Genomic DNA, 22265 nt, shown 5'->3' with positions numbered 1-22265 from the left:
GCAGAGAAAATACACACGTTCATTCCTCAGACAGAGGAAAGACATGCCTACATCATGATCATGAACCCAGAATGTAAAGAGCCAGAGCAGAGTGAGATGTGAACAGCACCTGCATCCAGCACCACCTTCCCACACTAGAGACAGCACGCACAAGAGCGTCAGAGCCGAGCTCACAGGTTCCAGATTAGAGTCACAATCCTAATGCTCTTCTCTCAACCCCACGAATGAAGATTTCTAACAATCAATATCCTTATAGACATACAGATGTGTACAATTTTAGTTAAGATGCTCCCAGTGTGGAGATGCTTACAGTGAAACAAAGAAAACATCCTTTGGACAACAATGACTGCAGCTGATTTTGTTCCTTGGGCAGGACAAGGATAGGGACAAGGAAATTAAGGATTATCCTAGGCAAACAGAACTTCAAAAAAACAAATGAGAAAGAAGTAAATAAAAAGTGGTGAGAAATGAGGGTAAAGAAACGGGACTGGGGTTTAGAGTTCTGGCAAGAGAAAGTTAAGAATAAAAAAGATGCCAGGAGGTGGTGCCCTTCACCTTTAATCCCAGCAGGAGGAGACAGAGGCAGGTGAATCTGTGAGTTTGAGGCCAGCCTGGTCTACAGAGTGAGCTCCAGGACAGCCAGAGCTGTTACACAGAGAAACCCTGCCTCGAAAAACAAAAGCAAAAATAATGAAACATTGTCACGACTATGAGGCAGGTTTGCTGGAGCTTACATGGACAACATCAAATTACCACAGACAGAACCCTTGAGAGCTGTCTATGAGCGTCCTGGAATTATTCATAAGCGACCCCAAAACAAAACCATTATTTTGCTATTAGAAATGAACAGAAAAATTTAGCAGTTTGCAGACTTAAAAGGCATAATATTAAATAAGCAAGAACCCCCCATGTTATCCCTCATACGTGGAATCTGATCATTCGCGCTCGTGGGGGGAGGGGGGGTCCTCATGTCAGCCAGGCTGGTCAAGGGTCAGGGATAAAAAGCACATCTGTGATGCCCACTATATGCACTGCTTTGTGCATGCCAGGCAAGCAGTCTGCCAACTATACTCATGTCTATCCTTAAAATAACAACAAACACGAGGCTGTCCCTACACTGCGACCGACAGTCCATCCACCCGTCAAGTTCTCTTTACATAGCAGCGGTCAGAGTCCTGCTGCCAACTACAGCTCTGGGTGGGCAGGGCTGTTTCAGAGGATGGCTCGGAGGACTGGTTAGGATGGACACACAATGCCAAGCGCAGTGCCCAGCAGATAGGAAGTCACTGTCTGGCAGTCAAGAGAATAACAAAAATGATGTCAATATCAAAAAGTAATGTCGGAAAAAATACAAATACATCAAATTTTAATTAAAAGTGTTCACTCACCTGGCATAATTGCAAACAATTTTGTTTTTCCTGCAATTCTTGTTCTCATTCGGATTGCTTTATCTCTGCATGGAACAGTTTCTGCTAAAATGCCATTGGGCCAAAATGCATCTCTATTTAAGAAAATTAAATATTATTTGTAAAGATTTTATTTTGTAATGACAATAGTTGATAACATCATTACAAACTGCTAAGAAATGAAAGATTCAAAGCAAGACAGCATTAGAATTTTATATAGACAAATAACAAGCATAATCCAAGAGCAGAATGCAGTTGAAGTATAAAAGAATATACACACAAAGTAGCAGAAAAATTCTGGGCCCCTAGTACTTTGCAAACACTAATAAAATGGAAAGTGTGGATCAGCACATGACAAAGCAAGCACCTGCTAAGCAAGCATCTTATACAAATGCACCCACAGCACCCTGAACTTGGAAAGTCCAGCAGCTTAACAGCCAGTCTGTCTCGGCTACAGCTTTAACAGCCAGTCTGTCTCGGTTACAGCTTTAACAGCCAGTCTGTCTCGGTTACAGCTTTAACAGCCAGTCTGTCTCGGCTACAGCTTTAACAGCCAGTCTGTCTCGGCTACAGCTTAACAGCCAGTCTGTCTCGGCTATGCCATCCCAATCCCCATCTAACTCAGACAGCGGGAATCTCAAGTTGATGTCTACAGTGTATGCCACAAACAACTTGTTCTCCATCTTCTAGTGGATTTCAATCCCGCTTCTTGATGTTAGTTCCAAGGGGACCTGAACTGAAAAGGTCTGGAGGAACGAGACTCCCTAGACAGTCAGAGTCTACCTTTTGACCCTGAGGCGTCCTCTCAATACTGCCATGTACAAATACACTAAGCCCCACCATCACCACTGGACATGCCTTCAGAGAAACTAGAAACATCTTGGCTATAAGGAGATAAAACCATCTTTGCTGTATGAATGTTCTACATGCTAAGACAATCCATTCATCTCTGGAGAAAGGGTCCACCCATAGCTAAACTTCCCCAGTTAAGTAAAATCTGAAAATTCCCCTGCCCTAACTAAAATGAACAGGAGCTCCTATGCATGCCTGTCTTCACAGTTACAGAGGGGCTCACTTCTTTATTTGCTTTCTGCCTTACTCTGAAGAAACTGCATCTTATCTCTCCCTTCTCAGTACTGACAGGCAGAATGGTCAACGAATTCTGAAGTATAAGCATAAAAATTACTGTCTCAATGTTGTTTAATTTGTACTGTCCTCATTTAAAGATTAAACCAGTATCAGATACAATTTTCCAAAATCTTCACTGAGTGATTTCTATGATAAAAAATGTTACACTTTTGAAACAGGGTTTTCAAATGCCAAGGCTGGCACCTGAATTCACAACATAGTCAAGGCTGATCGTTAACCTCGGATCCCCTTGCCCCTCCTCCAAATCCCACCAGACCCGGGTTTCTAATACTATTTCAACAATCTTAAAGCTATCTATGGGATAAAAATCTCAGCTATCACTTTAATCATTTGAAAAATGTTTTCTTTGCACCTTTGCAAAGTTTAGAATAGTCCATAGCTCCACAGGACAAATGTTTGTCAGTTATCACGTGTGCATATGCATATGTGTATGTGCAGGGTGGGGTGGGACATGGGCCACAGTGCAGACACAGAGGACATCTGTTCTAAGCATCTCACCAGTCTCAAATATGTTTATAATCTCATATGTCTTTGCTCATCAAAACCAGTGTTAAGACCAGGAAAGAAAGGAGGGCATTAAGTTAAAAGACAATACGTATAGCAATTACACTCTGACTATATGAAAGAAGTGTCCTAAGACATACCTGAATCGCTTCACCGAGTCAGCTACCTGTTCAGGTGAGGTCATCCAGTCAACATGGTCAACTATTTTTCTGGAAGTAAAGAAATTTGAATGAGCAATCTTAAAGTCTTAGCAGGCAAGTAAAACTACCACAAGTCTCAGAGCAACACTCTGAGTGGGGATAAGCTGTTTCTGAGAAGAGGAGATAATGATCTTAAAAAGTTCTGAGGAAAGAGTCCCTGATCACGACTGAGCCATTCCCTTATGGAGGTGAAGTTTAAGGCTAGTCACCGGGCTCTCCATAAGAAAGCAGGGAGTGGCTACCTGTTAATGGTGTCCCCATACGTAGCTCTAATCAGCTGCTGCAGTAAGTTTTTGATATTCCTTCGCAACCACTGGTTTCTCTCTTTTAAATCAAACACTTCATCCATTAGAAGAAGCATTACCCGAAGTGGAATATTGTCATCTACCTGGAAAAAAAAAAAAAAAAAAAAGAGAAGAAAACTCACAACAACTGTAAATGTCTGTTGTACTGAGCAAACATCACCACTGGAGATGCCAGAGGAAAAGCCGACACAACATCTCACAGGGAAAATGTGCCTACACATGACCGTTCTACACACTAGAATTTTATAACCCTGCAATGTTAAGTAATTTCTAAGATTCATGATGATAATCTTATAGAAATATAAATTAGTTCTAGCTTTCAGCAGTCTGGCAACATAATATTAAAATTGATAATAATTTTCTGAAAACATTTTTTCATAAAATAAAAAAATTTTGGCTGGGCAATGGTAGCGCACACCTTTAATCCCAGCACTTGGGAGGCAGAGGCAGGCGGATCTCTAACTTTGAGGCCAGCCTGGTCTACAGAGCAAGTTCCAAAGATAACCAGGGCTACACAGAGAAAACCTGCTCCTAAAACAAAACAAAAAAAAAAAAGGAAGAAAAGTATTCTTATCTATATTTAACAGCTGAAACAGAAAAAGAATATGTTTTGCTTAATTAATCCTTTATATACAGTTTTTACAAACATATATATATATATGTATATATAAAACTATTTTCAGGAAAAAAGTTAAAGTACAATCTAGTAAATAATTAAACTATCATTATAAAACATAATTTTTTGGAAATTTTATGCCTTAACTGGCATAATTAATACTATACTATTAATACTTTATATAATTGGAATAATTAATTAGTAAATGAAATTAGCAAACCTAAAAGAATATAATTAGTACACCTACAAGTTAATATAATTTTTAGAAGACTTTTAGTCTCACATTGCTCTCTTTAGGCAGTTTTTATCTTACTGGTCTTTTTCTTGTACATCATGGTTTCCAATTTTATGTTTTTATGGTTTTGTGCATGTGTGAACTTCTTGTGTTTTTTCTTCTTAAAAATTCTGGGTGTTTTTGTTTGTTTGCTTGGGTTTTTTTTTTTTTTAAATGTGTAGCCCAGGCTGGCCTTGAACTCGTGATCTTCCTGCCTCCATCTCCTTCAGTAAATCCTACTGGTGTGCACCACCAAAAGGAGTGCCTGCTTGTCTTCTACAGAAAGGGAACACAGGTGGTAGAACTGGGTGGGTGGATTGTGGCTGGGACAAGATGGAGGAGGAAAATGCAGGATCAGAATATGCTATCTGGAAAGTTTTTAATCAATTAAAAAAGAAAAAATAAATTAAAATACTTTAATCACAAAAGTCTCCAGTCAACAGTGCAAAATAATAATAAAATCCAGATGGAATGCTTTCACATGGGAATATGCTTGCCAGTAGAAAGCAGTTACTGACTAAGAACTTATGTAACTGCTGGCCATCTTAAAATTTCCAACAGTTTGATACCACTTTCCTGATCAATTATGTACCTTAAATAATGAGAAAAGGCAAGGATTTTACATTTTCACTACTGTGTTACAAGCACTGATTAGTGTAGTTCCTATGCCACAAATGGACAGATTATAACTTAAATAGCAGAGGGAAGAACGACACACTTCATTACCGTGGTACAATAAATACTGCTAAATTATCTGAAGAAATAACAACATAAATCTGAAAAGACATTAAACTATAAAATCCACCCACATAGTAAAAGATGTTACAGATAATACACATTAAACTCATGAAGTATTCCAAAAGAATCTTGAAGCAAAAATAATAATAAAGACAGTTTATTATAAACTAATCTATCTGGAAAATGAAAAGTGAAACTGTAACTTTAAGATAAATCTGCCTAAAAGACCGGAGCTCATAAACAAATCAAAAAACACAAAAACTGAATCACACATATGATGTGGGAGTGTCATATCAATCTGTTGATTTCATTGGCTGAGCAATAAAGAAACTGCTTGGCCCTGATAGGTTAAAGCATTGGTGGGAGGAAAAACAGAATAGGATGCTGGGTGGAAGAGGAAGTGAGGTCAGACTCTACGCTGCTTCCAGAGGGACCGGACAGCCGCCATGCTCTGCTCTCCCAGGCAGCTGCAACCCATGATGGACGTAGGCTAGAATCTTCCCGGTAAGCGCACCTTGGGGTGCTTACACACATCATTAGAAATGGGCTAGTCCAGGTGCGAGAATTAGCCTGTAAGGGTTAGAGTTCATGGGCCAAGCAGTTCTTAAATGAATACAGTTTGTGTGTTGTTATTTCGGGCATGAGCTAGCCAAGCGGCCGGGGTGTTGGGGACGCAGCCCCGCCGCTCCATATTTCAACACACATAAACAAAACAATGGGTAGATGAGATTCCAGTAAATGGTACGTAGGCCAGCTGAATGCTTATCCAATCCACACATACAATAATCAGAGATGAAGTGCAAATTTAAATGTTGCCATGGTAAAGCAAGAGGGTTTGTAAAAGAAAACCACAGGATAGCATCACTGTGACCCTAATGTTGGTAAATTTACATAGAGGGCTCACATGTGCACATGCACACACGAGCGCGCACACACACGCACACACGCACGCACGCACACAGCAAAGAACTCATACTCAGATTGCATCCATACTAATGAAACACACAAAAACAAAGATAACTGTGCCAAAAGGAAAATGAGTGAAAGATTCCGACACCCACAAACAGGCCACTGAATGGGTGACAACATACACGCGTCTACGTCAGTACGACCATGGGAAGGTTGAACGACAGATACAAATGCTGGCTCTCTGCAGAATGCAGAGTATTAAAACTCTCACGCACTGCTGGTGAGAATGGTAGTGGTACAATTAGTTTTGGAAAAGTATTTAGTAGCACATATTAAATTTTAATTTATATAATTTATATTCATTTTCGTACTCAGAAATTGAATTTCTAAGTAGAAGAATGTGTATTTATCTTTTTCAATTTTAAGATATGAACTAAAATGTCCACAGAGTTCTATGCATAGTCCCATATACAAACTTATAAGATTACGCACACATCCTACAAAGACACAAACTCTGAGAAAGAACAACTGAAGGACACAGCACAGAAGACCTAACAGAGCTGAGCAGCGACGCCAGCCACGGAGCACCCCCTCTGTCGTCTACTCACAAGTATAAAGTATGAAAACCTCCAAGGCTATCCTAGCACGGGAGGACAGTGGTTTCTAGGGCCCTGGTCATTTCTGGGATTTATTTGTTTTTAAATGAAGAGTGCTGGTATCAGAAACATGTTCAGTCCCTAAGGATTCACCATGTTTGACCCAACATGGGAATCTGAATGAATGATACACACACATTTATTTTAGAAGCTCTGCCACCCTATGCTAACACAGAACCACAGAGTAAAGATGAACTCACATTATCATCGAGCTGAGCTGAGACTCGACAATGCTCAGGATCTGCATCAGTCTTCGTAATTAAAGGAGGCACCTATACATTTAAAATGATAAAAAGTTAACACAGTACCCAGTGAAGTAACCCAACAGCATCGTAACTCAAAGCAAAGGCAAGCACTGGATTTGACTTTTGGTCAAATATCAACAAAGCTGAATATTCTCGACTTTGCACTGGGGATGGCCAGGAACAGAGCTCCAGTCTGCTCTTTCTTGAAGACCCTGGGAAGCGGATTATCAGGTTTAAGCAATTAGCCAGTGATCTGATGAGCAGGAAGGACCATGTATTTACAGCCTGGGAATCTGCTGGTGCTCTGTCCCAGCAGCCGCACTGCCACTCACGCCCACGGTTCAGCTGTCCACAACCATGAGGACAAAGCCCACTGGAAGTACAATGTTTAATGGAAAAGGAAATGCCTCTACCAGTAAGAAACAATTATGTGTCTGTGTCATTCAGATTCACATGGAATTAGTTTGTAATTCAAGTGTTAGGTTTATGGGTTGTCTTTTACAGCTCTGATAACATACTTAACAAACAACTACAGCAAAATGATTTTACGAGTGTAAGTGAGAAATGCAATAAAGGTCTCGGAATGTATGGCCCGGGGTGTACACACCACACTGGCCAGGGAGGACCTCTCCTGACTGACCTGATGAGCCTCCACTGCTTGAATCAGGATAAATTAACTCTATATCTGAGTGAATATTAAGTGTAACTCATCCGCAAATACAACTTATTTATTTGAAAAGAAATCCACACCATTAGAGAACCAATACAGTCCAGTATAGTAAGTTGATACAAAATATTAACTTTGCTAAATTTACTGTAAATGAATTTTTAAAATTTTACGACAGACTGATGAGAGAATTCTTAGTGTCCCTTTAGCTTTTCTCTCCTACGGACGTATGTCTGGCAGTTTGGGGAAGCTGCTTACCTTAAAGAAGGACTGCTTTATGTCCTGCCCTAACCTCTCAGACATTCTGCCTACGTTGTCGGACATTTTTGTCACTCCTTCTGCCAAGCTATCAGGAAGGGATTTGACTGCATTTGAAACATTCCTCATAGAGTTGCGAAGCGGATTTACAAAAGTGTCCATCTAAAGCAAAAAAGAAATTATATTCCGATCAGTTACACAACTCAGGAGCCTAAGAAAATATAGAAATATACCATGGAAAGACAAAATAATTTTCTTGTCAATAGTATGCCATTGCATTAAACATTACACACATACAGGCACGCACACACACACACCTGTTGACTTAATGTACTTTAGAATGTATCTTCATAATTCACATATGTGATTTGAAAACCTCACTGAGGATACTGTTAGGAAAGAAATATAAGCCTTCATTGTTTAATTATTGAAATTCTGAATACCTTCCCAAATATTGATACAAATAGAATTAACTATTGCAAACTTCCACCATAATCCAAAGCAATAGTGAAATATGAGCCATAGCATAAGATATCTGCCAAAGGGCTACAGAGATACAGAGAGTGAGATGAGTCAAGACAGACGCCCACTGCAGTGGGCAAAGTCAGAAGGGGGCAGCCACCTGGGCCTTTCGATGTCAGACATGGAACTAGAGTTACTCATAGTTTCCCTCCTGGATTTCGGTCTTGCTTTGGGATGTGGCACACTCTTTGTATGCTGTGAATATGTTTTATTATCATTGGTTAATAAAGAAGCTATTTTGGCCTACGGCAGGGCAGAATAGAGCTAGGTGGGAAACTCAACTGAATACAGGGAGAAAGGAGGCAGAATCAGGAAGACACCAGCAGCCACCAAAGAAGCAAGATGTGAGGTAACAAGCCCTGAGCCTCATGGTAAAATACAGACTAATATAAATGGGTTAATTTAAGTTGTAAAAGCTAGTTAATAAGAAGCCTGAGCTAACAGGCCAGTTTGTAATTAATATTAAGCCTCAGAGCAGTTATTCGGGAACTGGCGGGTGGTGAGAAACCTCCAGCTACAGCTTGGATCCAACATCCCCTCCGACCCTCCTGGAATAGTAAGGTGTATTCTGTGATATCACATGATGGAAGTTTGATGTTGGCTTTTAACTCTTACAGGGGTTTACAGTTAAAAGAATGCCTTGAGACTCAGAAGAGACTTTGGACATGGAGTTGAAACTGTGAGAGATATGAAGACTGAATGCATTCTGCACTGTGTATGGCCACGAGCCTATGGGGGCCAGAGAGTGGAGTGTGAGGGTCTGAGTGAGAGCGAGACATACATTTGAATACTGCTCCACAGGTGGTGAACTGTTTGACAAGGATTAGAAACATGGACTTGGAAGGAAGTGTTTCATTGGGGTAGGGTGCCGAGGTCTACAGAGTCAAGCTATCTGCGGTGTTCTGTCTTCTATTTGCAGATCCAGATACAAGCAGCCAGCTGTCCCTGATGCCATGCCTCTGCTCTGACACCATATGCTCCAGAGAGTCGTCCTGGTCTTTCACCACTGATGGAGGTGGGTCTTGTATCTTATCTGTTGATTTCATTGGTTAATAATAAAGAAACTGCCTCGGCCCTCATAGGACAGAAAATTAGGTAGGCGGAGTAGACAGAGGAGAATGCTGGGAAAAAGAAGCTGAGTGAGTGAGTCGCCATGATGCTCCCACTCCAGACAGACGCAGGTTAAGATCCTCTCTGGTAAGCCAGCTCATGGGCTACACAGAATATTAGAAATGGGTTAGAACAATATGTAAGAGCTAGCCAATAAGAAACTGGACCTAGCCAGGCCAGGCAGTGTTTGAAAGAATACAGTTTCCGTGTAATTATTTCTGGGTATAAACTAGCCATGCGGGTGGCCGGGTGCCGGGGACGCAGCCCTGCCGCTCCTAATTTCAACACACCACAGCCACAGAAAAGTAGGACAAGCCACCAGTGAGGCTGATTTGGGCGCTTTATGGAGTATTCCATCTTAATAAGAACACACAGGCAGAATTCCTTTTCTCTTTTGTTTCTCCAAGACAGGGTTTCACTGTGTAGCACTGGCTGTCCTGGAACTCTTTCTGTAGACCACGATGACCTGAACTCAGTGATCTGCTTGCTTCTGCCTCCTGAGTCCTGGGTATTTAAGGTCTGTGCCACCATGTCCAGTTTGACATGCAGAATCCTAAAAACAGGACCTTAGGAGAATATCTACCAAGTATCACATTGAAAACACCTGTTCTGAGAAACAGCAACCACATCTCTGTTTCCAAGGATTGTTATCACCATCTTATGACCATCTGGTAGTCAGGTCTTCATTTCAAGTTAATGCTCTCCCTGTGTACCTCCCCTCCACCCGCCCCCAATTTTGCCCACCAAATCTCCCACTTGGAAAGATTCTAGCCCTGAGCAATAAAAACCTCGTTTTCCTCCCATCCAATGCTGATATCCTGAACCCCACTTTTAGAGAGAGAGTGAGAGAGAGAGCGCCCATACACACATACACACAAACTTGTCTTTATTAACTGCTTGATTAATGTGGTTATGATGATTTGGATTGGTGGTCTTTCTCCTTCATCTTTAGGATTAACAGGTATCCCAGGCAACAGTGCACAGACTGAAGCCAACATGCCTAGATGCACTCAGCATATCATTTTAAAACTTGCAAATCTGTATTTTTCTTTTATTAAAAAGGAGCCATGAAAGAATATCTTAAAAGGAAATTTAACACCATGCTTACCTTGCGAGCAAAATCTCCTTTCCCTTTACTGTAGGCTTTGTTCTCAAGGAAATCAAACACACAGTGCGCCAAGGCTGGGGATGCTTTCATCATCTCAGGAGTCAGGAGTAGCTAACAGGGAAAAGAAGGTAGTTCAGGATGGTTTATAATTCCATCCTACAATGTAAGATAGCTTATAATTTAAGAATATAAAATACTTTATTTTCTGACTCTACAATTCAAACACAGTAGAAAACTGTTTTATATAATTATGCTAAAGTTTAACATTAATAAAATCAAAATTTTATGATATACATAAATAAAAACCTTCAGGTGTTATTTAAAAAGTACAAAACAAAATACTGCTTCCACAAATGCTAATGAACTTAATATAGTCTAGCTTAGTTCGTTCTATACCACAAGGCGTGATACATCAGTTAAAAGTATACAGTAGAGCCACCATTAAAAATAGACTTTTAGTACTTCATTTGGGAAAAGCCATCAACGGTACAAACAAAACTAGAACCAAAACTGAGTATTTTTCAGGCAAAATGTTTAAGAAGTTTTAGAAACGCAGGATTCATGCGTTCAGTTTCAAGTTCTCTTCCTGTCCTTTCAGTACAGACAACAGGTAAAAACAATTACAGTCATAGCAAAGCTAGTCACAGGGGTGAATATTTAAGAGAAGACATGAAAGGAAACGCTGCTAAACAAAATATTCAGTATATTATCTTTTAAATTTCACTCGATTCTAAGGGGAGTTTCCTAAATCTTTTTCTAAAAGATTTTTTTTTTTTCTAAAAGAGCCATATAATAATTACGTAGGTTGTGACCAATGAGTCCCTACCGTAACTATTCAGGTCTCCTGCTTATGAAGAAGATGGAAGGAAGAAGGAGGAAGAAAAGAAGGAAGAAGAGAGGGAAAGACGGAGAGAAAGGAAGGAAAAGAAAAGAAAGAAAACCCCAGACAGGAGCTTATCTGCTGGCTGCAGAGGAGGATGAGCTGAGCAATGGGACCCTGTGCACTGGGGACGTCCTTCTGAGACACGAACTAGGATAAACTCCACCTGGGCTCCGTGTATTCAGGAGTAAAATGCATCTCTGGGCATCCTACCAGCCCGTGCAATGTGTAACATGTAAAAATATGTTTTGCTGTTTCCTATGAGGAAATTTTACGACCAAGATGATGGATCCAAGAAGCATATTCAGGTCAACTTCTCTCTTGAACTACTTGGAGAACAAAAAATTGTACTGGTTTTTGTGGTCATGTGCAAAGTTACTATGTATTGAACTGGGAGCATTTAACTGTTGGTTTGGCATAGATGTATCTACATACAATAATCTGAAAAACATGCTACAAAGACTCATCTAAACATAAACAAACAAGTCTTGGTGCTTAAAAGAAAACGTTTACCACTAAATATAGAAACAGTAAACTATTTAAAAGACTACATGTCAATCTGATACACTCCTCAAAATCGATTATCAGTCCACTATTCCAGCCACAATGCTCAGCTGTGTGTCCTTTTACTGCTGAGTAGGCTGGAGACAGAGCCCCGGGTCACAGCAGGCCAAGCACATGCTATACCAAACTACCTCAATGAGGAAATCCACTCCACGTTTGTATCATAGTGAATGAAATCTATGGGAAATAGGAAAATGGCCTTACCTGCAAATAGGCATTTAAATCTTTTTTCCTCTTTTCTAAAAAGTCTCTGTCCATGTTGTTAAAAGTCTTTTTACCAGGGAGTTTCAATATGCTCGACAGATTTTCAAACTACAAGACAAAATACATTCGAAAGTTCTATTTCTAAGAGAAATGATTTCCACATAACAATTTCTCTACATGTCAAATGTATCTTCAGATAATCTGAGGTTATACTTTCTTACATTAAACAAAACATCACAAAAATCTTGTCCCCAAAACCAAAAAGATAGTAACCTTTTTTTAATAATAAAGAATATCAAACAAAGAATAACAAAGGCAGGTAAAAATAAAAATGGGCATATGCCATATGAAGTCTCAGTTTGGCATTCTAATTTTCAGATTATTCACAATTTCACAGTAAAGCTAGTACTTTTCTTAGCAACTATTTGACTCATGAGCAGAGTATTAAAGATTTAAAATTTAAAACCAAAGTTATGACATTATGGCTTGTTAATTTCATAAAAACTAATCTAATATTAATGACAATAAAATAATCACTGTAATATATTTCTTTAAAAAGCAGAAAAGACAAATTATGAAGTATAGGCAGCAACTACATTACAGCTCTGTATACAACTATAATAAGCTTTACTAATTTTTCCTCACCATGGATTACACTATGAAAAAACAATCCGGCAGCCTAGCTGCTGCAGACTTAACGTTTGGGTGCATCTTCGTGGTCCACGACAGCAATTTGCTGCACCTTTTCAAGCACAAGCTTGTTAACAGTGCTTGTTAACATGGTCTAAGAGCAGGACTGAACTAGGAATGGCCCGGCCAACTGCCAGGACCTGAAGCTTCAGGCAGTCCCTTCACTCTTTCCATATTAAATACACTGAAGTAAGCAAAGTTTTTAAAACCATCCTTTTTAAAAACTACATTATTTCAATAAAGAAAACTGATTCCTACTGCAGATGAGAGAAAGGGAGAGAGAATGAGGTTCAGAATCATTTACATCTCAAGCTGGAAGATTCTGACAAACTGACACAGAGAAAAAATGCTAACAAACAATAGCAGTACTTAACATCACAAAACAGAAAGTCTATGTTTTAAGGACACAGTCCTTTCTAAGTCATCTGCCTGGACATCAGCATTCTATATTACTGTCATGAGAAAAGGCAATAAATTTTATATAAGCTATAAACACATACAGTATTATTTTGAAAAATAGAAAAATGTCCAAACAAGTAAAAATTGACACATATTAAATTAGAATGTCCTCTATAAAGAACTGCTATACTAAATATAAATCATAGGCACTCTAAGCTCAAAGATTTTATCTTTTAACATTAAACACATTGGGTCTAGATTCTTAATACACCACTAAAAATTTGCTGAAGCAGGTTTGAAGTTATATTTTAAAAAGTCAAAATGTGTTAATTTTCAAACATATAACTCCCTTATTCAGTTGTAAAACAATCTTTAATAACATCACTGGCACCAGTGTTTGTGCACCCATGCAGACATGACGCTGTCTACAGCACTGTATACTCCTAGAGCAACGACGCTGCCTGTCGGCTTCCCTGGAATTGGGAAGAGTCGGGCATATAAGACAAACTTAATAAACCTTTCAAAAATAAATGAATGGACAGTTCTAGTCATTTTAAAATGCATATAACATTAAATTTTTAATTTTTGTCGACCTGTTCATAAAGACTATTAATTAAGGTCTTTAAAGAAAATGATAGTTCATTTACTTATATTGAGAAAAAATATTACTCATTAAATTAAACAAAATGAAACCAATTTTAAAATCATTTCACTTTTAAGCACTACTTACTTACTTGTGCTAAGAGAAAAATTACAACTATCTGTCCACAGAAAAGATGTCCTATAAACCAAACTCCCACCAATGCACACTAAGGGAAACTGCTTTCGGTCACTAAGTTTTTATGCACTTCTAAGTCGTTCAAGTGCAGGAAGAGCTATGTGAGCTGCCTGCTTCTAGACAATGATCTGATACATAAGAAGTAAACAGCTTTTCTCCAACGGGAGTTGGAGAGTCCTTCATAAAAGATCTATTAACACAGAAAAATATGCACAAAGATAATTACTTATTGCATTAAAAACAGTCCTATTACCAATAGAGAACTTGATCAACAACCTCTTGTTTTTAATAATGTCAAAGCTCTTAGTTTATCCTACTCTATCTACTAAATATTGTAATGTGACTATCATGGTACCAACCATATTTTTTAAAATATATTAAGTCTTATTTCTACAGTACAATGTTATCTAAAATTCAATTAGGCATTATCTTAATTTTATTGACTTGATACTACTTATATAACTAATATTTAGATCAATCAAAGACTTTCAACGGGGAAAATAGCTCCACACATTACCTATTCCATCTCTCATCTGGTATTGTTCTAAGAAGAAAAAATAGCTTTTCAAAAATAATCAAGAGAAACAGTTTCTTTTCATTCAACATTAAGTCTTTATAGTTACTTCCACAAAACAAGATTAAATTTAGTAAGAACTTAAAACAGTATTTGGTTAATGTCAGGTTCATTTTAGGCTGTGGTTCAAAGTAACTTAAGCAAAGTGCCCAGGTTTCAGCAACATTGTTGGGTGCAAGTACCATTCAAAGTAACTGTAGCTTTAAGTTATGCCTCTGAAACCCACCACGGTGTTCAGATGGTCCTAGCAGTCTTCTTCCCCTCTGCAAACCACCACGTCTGCAGAGATCCCCCTTTGCATCCATCCATGTCCAAACTCTTCCAGTTTCAAGACCATGGTGCTTTGTTGTTACTCCGCAATGAGTGAGTCTGGTTCAAGTGTCTACATCTGATTTAGTGGTTCACTGCTTAAAACCATGCCACTAATTATACCAATTATATAAAATATCAGTACCTTATTTTCTCTCATTAACTTTATACAATGTGAACATTCTTAGAGGAATGTAGACACAAAGCTGAACCAACAAACAGTATAAAGGCTGCAGGCTTTACAAACCTCATTACCTGTTCAGTGATTCTCATGTGGAAGTCATGGAAGTCGCTGTAACGCCGGTAGGTTTTCCACATCTCCTCGGTGTTTAGGTTGCGCCGGTGTACAGTGATGGCGTATAGCGCGTATGTCTTGCCATGATCATTACAAACGCCTGCCACAGCATATGGGTCATAGTCAGCATATACTAGTCATTTCAAACAAAATGAAGAGAAACAAAAGACACAAACAGGAGGAAGATGAAGAACAAAAACAAACAAAAAAGACACCATGAAATGAAGAATTTGAAGTGACAGATGAAAGAATGGCATCAGAGGATAAAACAGATTCCAGTGCTCTGTGCTCACAAGTTCACGGTCTTCTAACAACGACAACGTAAGACAAGGTAAAGTCTAGTGATGCCAGCGGCCACTGCAGCTCTTCCTGAGAGCTTTTAGTCATTATTAAGAATGTTGCCACTGCCCACTGTACTACTCAGAGTTGAAGCAGTGGGGTCTCCTAAACCTCACAACAACAGCCTTTACTGTTCATTTGCAGTTAACTAAAACCTGTCTAACTAGAGAACAACAAAAAAGCCAAAGGGTAAGGCTCATCTCCTGGTAATTCTTTCCTCAGAACTACCAATTACATTCACCAGCTCACAAATAGAGTTTGTTCTAGAAAGTTGGCAACAGCAGCAAGCAATAAATAAATAAGCCCTCATCCTACTGACTTTCCATATACCATATAAGTCAGCGAGCCTTTAAAGGTGAAATCCTGTTCTACTTTGTACTAAATCAAGCTCTTCTCTTTCTAAGCTTACTGTTTGACTCTAGCTCAGTAAGGTTCTCCACCTTCCTATGCTGCAACCCTTTAATACAGTTCCTCATCGTGTGCTGACCCCTAACCACAAAACTGCTTCGTTGCTACTTCGTAACTAATTTTGATACTATTCTGAATCATACTGTAAACATATGATATACAGGATATCTGATAAGCAACACCCAAAAGGGTCCTGACTCACGGGTTGAGAACCACTGCTCTAAGTCTCCAAAACTTCAGTGCCTCTCATGTGTATCTAGTGTGTATATACCTGCAGTAGTGCAAGCATGTGTGTACATTCATGTAGAAGCTAATGACGAACCTCAGATATGTTTCTCAGTCTCTCACTGGAGCTGTTCACAGAACTGACTAACCTAGCTGACCAGCAAGCCCCACGGATACTCCTCTCTCCAGCTGCCCTGCAAGGTTTCTAAGAGCACGCTGTACTGCTAAGGTTTGACAGGATGCTGGGGCTCTAAGTGACCGCCCTCAGGCTTCTGTGGCCAACACTTTACCAACTGAGCCATCCTTTCCTCATGGCCTATGGCACCTGCACACTTCTTCCCGCTGTTTCCATAACACTGCCACATGTGGAGCCAACACGGAAGTCTGGCCCCTCTGCTCAAGTTCTTAACTGGACATCCATCTCAGTTTTTTTCGCCACCGTATTTCTTACTTTACGTTCTCTCCTTGGTTCTTCTTTTCATGCTTACCTTAGGATTTATTCTCCCGAGTATTTTCAATATATCTACGCACTACTAAGATTGTCATTTCTGATTTTTTAAGAACATAACTTTCCTTACTGTGGCTCCTGTTTCCTCCTGGAGCTGCTTTCTGAAATCCACTTTCAAGTTGGGCATCTCAGAGCTCTGGGCTTATGAAAGAAGGCATAAGGAAAGCTGTTGCCACTCTAAGTGACTTTCACAGCTGGCCTTCTGTATACTTCAATTTAAACGTGCTTGTACTGGTATAAACAGACTTTTTTTTATCTTTGTTCTTATTCTCTAGCCAATACAGTATATCGGTTGTTTATATAGCACTTCATTGTACTGGGTTTCCAATCAGGAGATGATCAAAATATATGGGGTCACATGTGAACATTCTATGATTTCATGTAGGAGAACAGAGCATCTGTGGATAGTGTGCTATCTGAAGACTTCTGAAGGCCAGCTACACTAACTCTCTCTGGACTGAGACGCTGGGGTATGTGATGACAAGGACAATGAGATGTAGACACTCATGGCGGCACATAACTGGCGCTTGGCTTTAGAGGACTATCAGATACCATTCCCGACTACGACTTTCCATTTCTCAGTTTTCATACATGAATAGCTCTTGTATCTCATCCATCTGTCCTCTACACCACTGAGTGAAGGACACAGTTCTGCTGTTCCTAAACTGAGGGCATAAAAAGGTCATCCAAATCAGGACAATGGTCTTTATGCTACTGGGAGTCTGGCTGGGCACTACTGCTTCTTCACTCCCAAGGGCTTGTTTCTCCTCATGGCCATGGTACCTGTACACTTCTTCGGCTAGTTTTACAACACTGGCATATGTGGAAGGCATTGTGGCAGTTTAGGCTATGATACTAACCAAAACTCTAAGACTGATATAATGAGGGATTACAATGATCCATCGTGAAAAAAATGAAAGAGCGGTTTTAGAGCTGACTAAATGTTTTGCTGTCTTTCAAATCATCTCACAAAGGAGTTCTATATACCTTCTTAATTATTTTAATAACATAGAAGTAGGTATCTATATTGCCAAATATACATGAACAAAGCCTCATGCTAAAATGTGCGCTTCCTACTTAAAATTGTCTTTCCTTACCTTTACATATATTACCAATATATTTTATTTGGCCAATGATAATTATACTGATGATAATATTAGTAACAGAAATACTCTGGTCACCACATTCTACATACGCATTTTAGCAATATACAATGCTCACATTATACCGTCAACTTGTTCTTACAGACTTAGGCATATCAAATAATAAATGACTTTTTCATCAAGCTAAAGATTTGGCTTTTTAAAACACAGTGGCCAGATCAATCAAGGATTGGCTTTATCAACTGTGCTCAAGGGCTGTTTGAAAAAGAGCGTAGAAGCCAATCAGGCAGCTCACTACAACCAACTATGAATTAGTGAGAACAAGGAGACACCAAAGATCAGAAGAGACAGTGAACATGTAGCAAGACACTAGAGCAGCAAGGCGTTGAACTGTAGTTTTATGCTAAGGTCATGAGATCATGGATCAGTGTCCAGTTGGAAAAATAGATAAATAAGCACCCAAAAATGATGCCTGTCACACATAAGCCATTACCAGTAGTTAGATACACCCACATCGCTATCCTATGAGACAGGCATTTCTACCAAGGTTCCACTTGACAGGACAAGTCTATTCTAGCAGAGACCTCACAGGAGCTCCTCTAACTGGAGCTACAGAATGAAGTCTGAGCCCGGCAACTGGTCAAGAGCTGTGCTCTTAATCCCACAATATGATACTACTTCCCCAGAAGTTCTGTATGTTTGAATGAGGGAAAAAGCAATTTACTAAAAGCATTTTGCTTTATGCTTTCATGCATTTAAAGGATATATTGTTAAAAATAAACAACTGATAAAACAACAAGAAACTTAGAACAGCCTAAAAAGAAAAATATTAACACCAGAGACATGGGCACAAATGTTCTCTTCTAGACATAAAATTTAGTATTTCTAAGAAATAAAAATGCCTATTACATGAAAAGACATCCATAAAATTAGAAGAAAAGCCAAGAAAGAACATGAAGACTTTCTCTAATTCTTTAAAAATTTATGGAAGAAAAAGGTGGACAAGTGCTTTAAAAGTTAAAAGAAAAAATAACCAGACCTCTACTTTAATGGACAATGTGTTCTCCAGTGATATCCCCAAAGAAAGTAAAGTGTGTATTCACTACACATAAAAAATGAAGGATCCACTGACTGATAACTTGTTCCAGAAATCTAGCAGAAAAGAGGAGAAGTGAGTCCTTCGCTTCATTAAGTATAAGAAAGGAGCCATTTTTTAAAATGCAGATCATTATGTTTCAAACTATAATTACATGTCAAAATCTCTTTTCAAAATCTCAAATGTAAATTAAATGAAATTTAATTGAGACATGAATCTCTGTATAATTCATCAAGTATAGAAAATCACTCACTCCTACACTCTAGGACAGTGAGAGGCTGGGGAGAAACCACCATGAAAACACCATCAGCACCATGTAAGACTACCTATCGCAAGGTCTTAGGCTGCTCAACCCACGAGAGCATCTGTGAGGTTCCATGAGAAACGTGCACAAAATCCACCTGTCCCGACTATCTCTGCCAACTCCTGAGTGTATGAAAGCAAATACAGACCCAAGAGCTCTGTGAGAAAGAAGTGGGAATTAGGAAAGCGCCTGTCAGCAAGACTCAAGTACAAAGAGGAAAAGACTGGCTCTGGAATTTACTTTAAACGATAAAATGCTTAGAAATTAAGCATTTTCAAATGTGGCAACCTTAGAGAAGAAAAACATCCAAATACACAAGCAAACAAACATTACAGGACTTAATGAATTTGTCTTTAAAAAATCAGAAAACAAGATCCCAAAACAAGCTGAACGCAATCCTAAATGTGCAGGTAACAGGGCTGTACAATCACCCGTCTTTAGTGGGAGCAGCACAAGGCCTCTTACCAGTGTCGGAAATGTAGGCATGAAGCTGGCCAGAATCGTCAGAGGACATATTTGAAAGGTCATCCAAAGACTGGAAAAAAAATTAGGGAATAAGCTTTACAGGAGAAGTTCGAGGCATTCTGTATCAAAGGTCTACCATCGCTACCTCCTCGCGTGTGCTTCACACCATGTGCACGGCCACACACCTTTCTCTGAGTGAGCTAGGCAAGAACGCTAAGCTCCTGTGCTCCTGCAATAGGGAGACTAAGGCTGCAGCCTTGAATCTGAGGTCTGCCAGAGCCACACCCAAGACCCAGTATTAAAATAAAAAAGAAACTAAAAAACCAACTTAACATATCACAATAGTCTCTTCATTACTTATCCATATACAGTAACTTAGTTTGAATTATAGACAATATAAAGGAAGAAAATTAAAAATTAGAACTCTTTACAATAAGAATTCTTAATGGTGAAATACACTGCAGACAGATACATTCCTCAGACTTTCACTAACTGAGAAGTAATCAGTTAACTTGCTTTACCTCACACAAAAGGAGGGTGAAGACACCTGCCTCACAGGCTATGTGAGATTGAGAACATATGTAGAGTATTTAGAAAACTATTATAATAATTAGCCATTGTGACTACTTAGCAAACAGATGTAGGTCCAGACTGAGACTTTTGTTAGTAAAGTTTATAATGCTACAAACAAAATCATTACTGATTGATCAACAATTAATTTAACTATTAAACTAGGAAGCTCATATTTTAACTAGGTTACATACATATGCACCCCCACACAAACATATCTCCAAAGCAGACAGGACACACAGAGACAACAAAACCAGGCAACCTGAAGCTGCTCTCTGAAGACCCTGCCTGCAAGGTCCTCCCTTGATGCCCCCACCGCTCGGACACACCGCTGTTCTCCACCTACTCCTTCTGCACAGGGTGCTTAACACAACACTGTCTTTCCTTTTAAAAGGGCACAGGATTTGGTACTTAGCAGTGGAGCATGCACTTTGCCATTTGGCTCCAACAAAAAGCCCTCTGCAGCTACTCTCTAATAAGATTTATGCATTAGTAACCGTTCCACCTTTGGTAGGGCACAGAAAAAGTGAAAACATTTAGGAAAGACGTGAAACACATATGCTTTAAGTGTTCCTGTGGCTCATACTACAATGTTTTCTAAACAGAAATTGCACAATCAATAAATTATTTTACATATCCAATATCTACTTGTAATTTATAAACTATACATTCTTTCAATAACAGCACAGAAATTCACAAAATAACTTTTCAAAAATAAAGCATAACAATCCTCTTTTATATTACATATAGGACAAAATGATAAAAAAAAAAAACCCTAAATCTTGCTGCAATTATCATACATAAGTAAATAACAACTAGACTATGAAATTCTAAATGGTAAAACAGTATTAACTCCAGAGTCACATCTAATTTGGAAAAAGTACTGTTTGGGAGAAGAAAATTGTGATTTTAAAGCAAGCGCATTAATATCACCCTAACATCATCAGTTTATATAGTAATCCCTGAGCTAACATTCTTAAACATCTTGCACAGAAAAGAAAATGGCTCATTTGTTCATTTATTTTCTAATTTTATGTTATGGCAAAATTTAGACTTCGAGCCGGGCGGTGGTGGCGCACGCCTTTAAAATCCCAGCACTCAGGAGACAGAGGCAGGCGAATCTCTGAGTTCAAGACCAGCCTGGTCTACAAGAGCTAGTTCCAGGACAGGCTCCAAAACCAGAGAAACCCTGTCTCGAAAAAAAAAAAAAAAATTAGACTTCAACATTTTTACTCCCTCTTCACTGCTTTTACGGACTGCTGTCCAGGCTGACACAGTCTGCAGATGCCACTGTGCCCAGCTAGAACTACAAACTTTGTTAGCTCAGCAAACACAAGCGCACCACCGTCTCTGGTGGAGGTGGCAGCAGTCATGCACCTGCTGATCTCAACGGTCATATGTCAACAGTCGATGCATTAAGTGCTTTCGCTGCTCAGTACATTACAATCAACAACTTCGTTTAGTTCATAATTCTATTTTTTAAATTTAGCTAGGCACTAAAATTTGATTCATATCATAAAGCAAATATGAGTGACTCCAGCTACACAAAAGCCTAAATTTAAAAGATGTATGAGCTAAAGATGGCTCAGAGGTTAAGAGCACTGGCTGTTCTTCCAGAGGTCCTGAGTTTAATTCACAGTAACCACATGGTGGTTTACAGTCATCTATAATGAGGTCTGGTGCCCTCTTCTGGCCTGCAGGCATATATAGCAACAGAACATTGTATACATGATAAATAAATAAATCTAAAAATCTTTGGTTGAGTGGTGGTGGTACACGCCTTTAATCCCAGCACTTGGGAAGCAGAGGCCAGTGGATCTCTGTTAGTTCAAGGCCAGCCTGATCTACAGAGTGAGTTCCAGGATAGGCTCCAAAACAGAGAGAAAC

The 22265-nt window shown here is 39.1% G+C and overlaps 1 protein-coding gene across 3 annotated transcripts in view; it reads right to left on the bottom strand.

Moving 5' to 3' along the window:
• The window catches only part of Snx13 (sorting nexin 13), a 94687-nt gene that overhangs the window by 3329 nt on the left and 69093 nt on the right, over positions 1 to 22265 (bottom strand). For all 3 annotated transcript variants that reach the window (XM_050158694.1, XM_050158695.1, XM_050158697.1), the window contains 9 exons: positions 19809 to 19878; positions 15321 to 15460; positions 12316 to 12423; positions 10668 to 10778; positions 7928 to 8089; positions 6958 to 7029; positions 3502 to 3647; positions 3200 to 3268; positions 1389 to 1501 (listed from right to left, as the gene is read on the bottom strand). In XM_050158694.1, coding sequence (XP_050014651.1) covers positions 1389 to 1501; positions 3200 to 3268; positions 3502 to 3647; positions 6958 to 7029; positions 7928 to 8089; positions 10668 to 10778; positions 12316 to 12423; positions 15321 to 15460; positions 19809 to 19878 — 991 coding nt within the window. The remainder of the gene's footprint in view (positions 1 to 1388; positions 1502 to 3199; positions 3269 to 3501; positions 3648 to 6957; positions 7030 to 7927; positions 8090 to 10667; positions 10779 to 12315; positions 12424 to 15320; positions 15461 to 19808; positions 19879 to 22265) is intronic.

The sequence above is a fragment of the Alexandromys fortis genome, unplaced genomic scaffold (assembly GCF_014885135.2).
Source record: "Alexandromys fortis isolate MF-2015 unplaced genomic scaffold, M_Fortis_MF-2015_v1.1 scaffold_101, whole genome shotgun sequence".
NCBI classification, from domain to species: Eukaryota; Metazoa; Chordata; class Mammalia; order Rodentia; family Cricetidae; genus Alexandromys; species Alexandromys fortis.
Note: the sequence above shows the minus strand (reverse complement) of the source record. Positions and strands in the feature narration are given on the sequence as shown.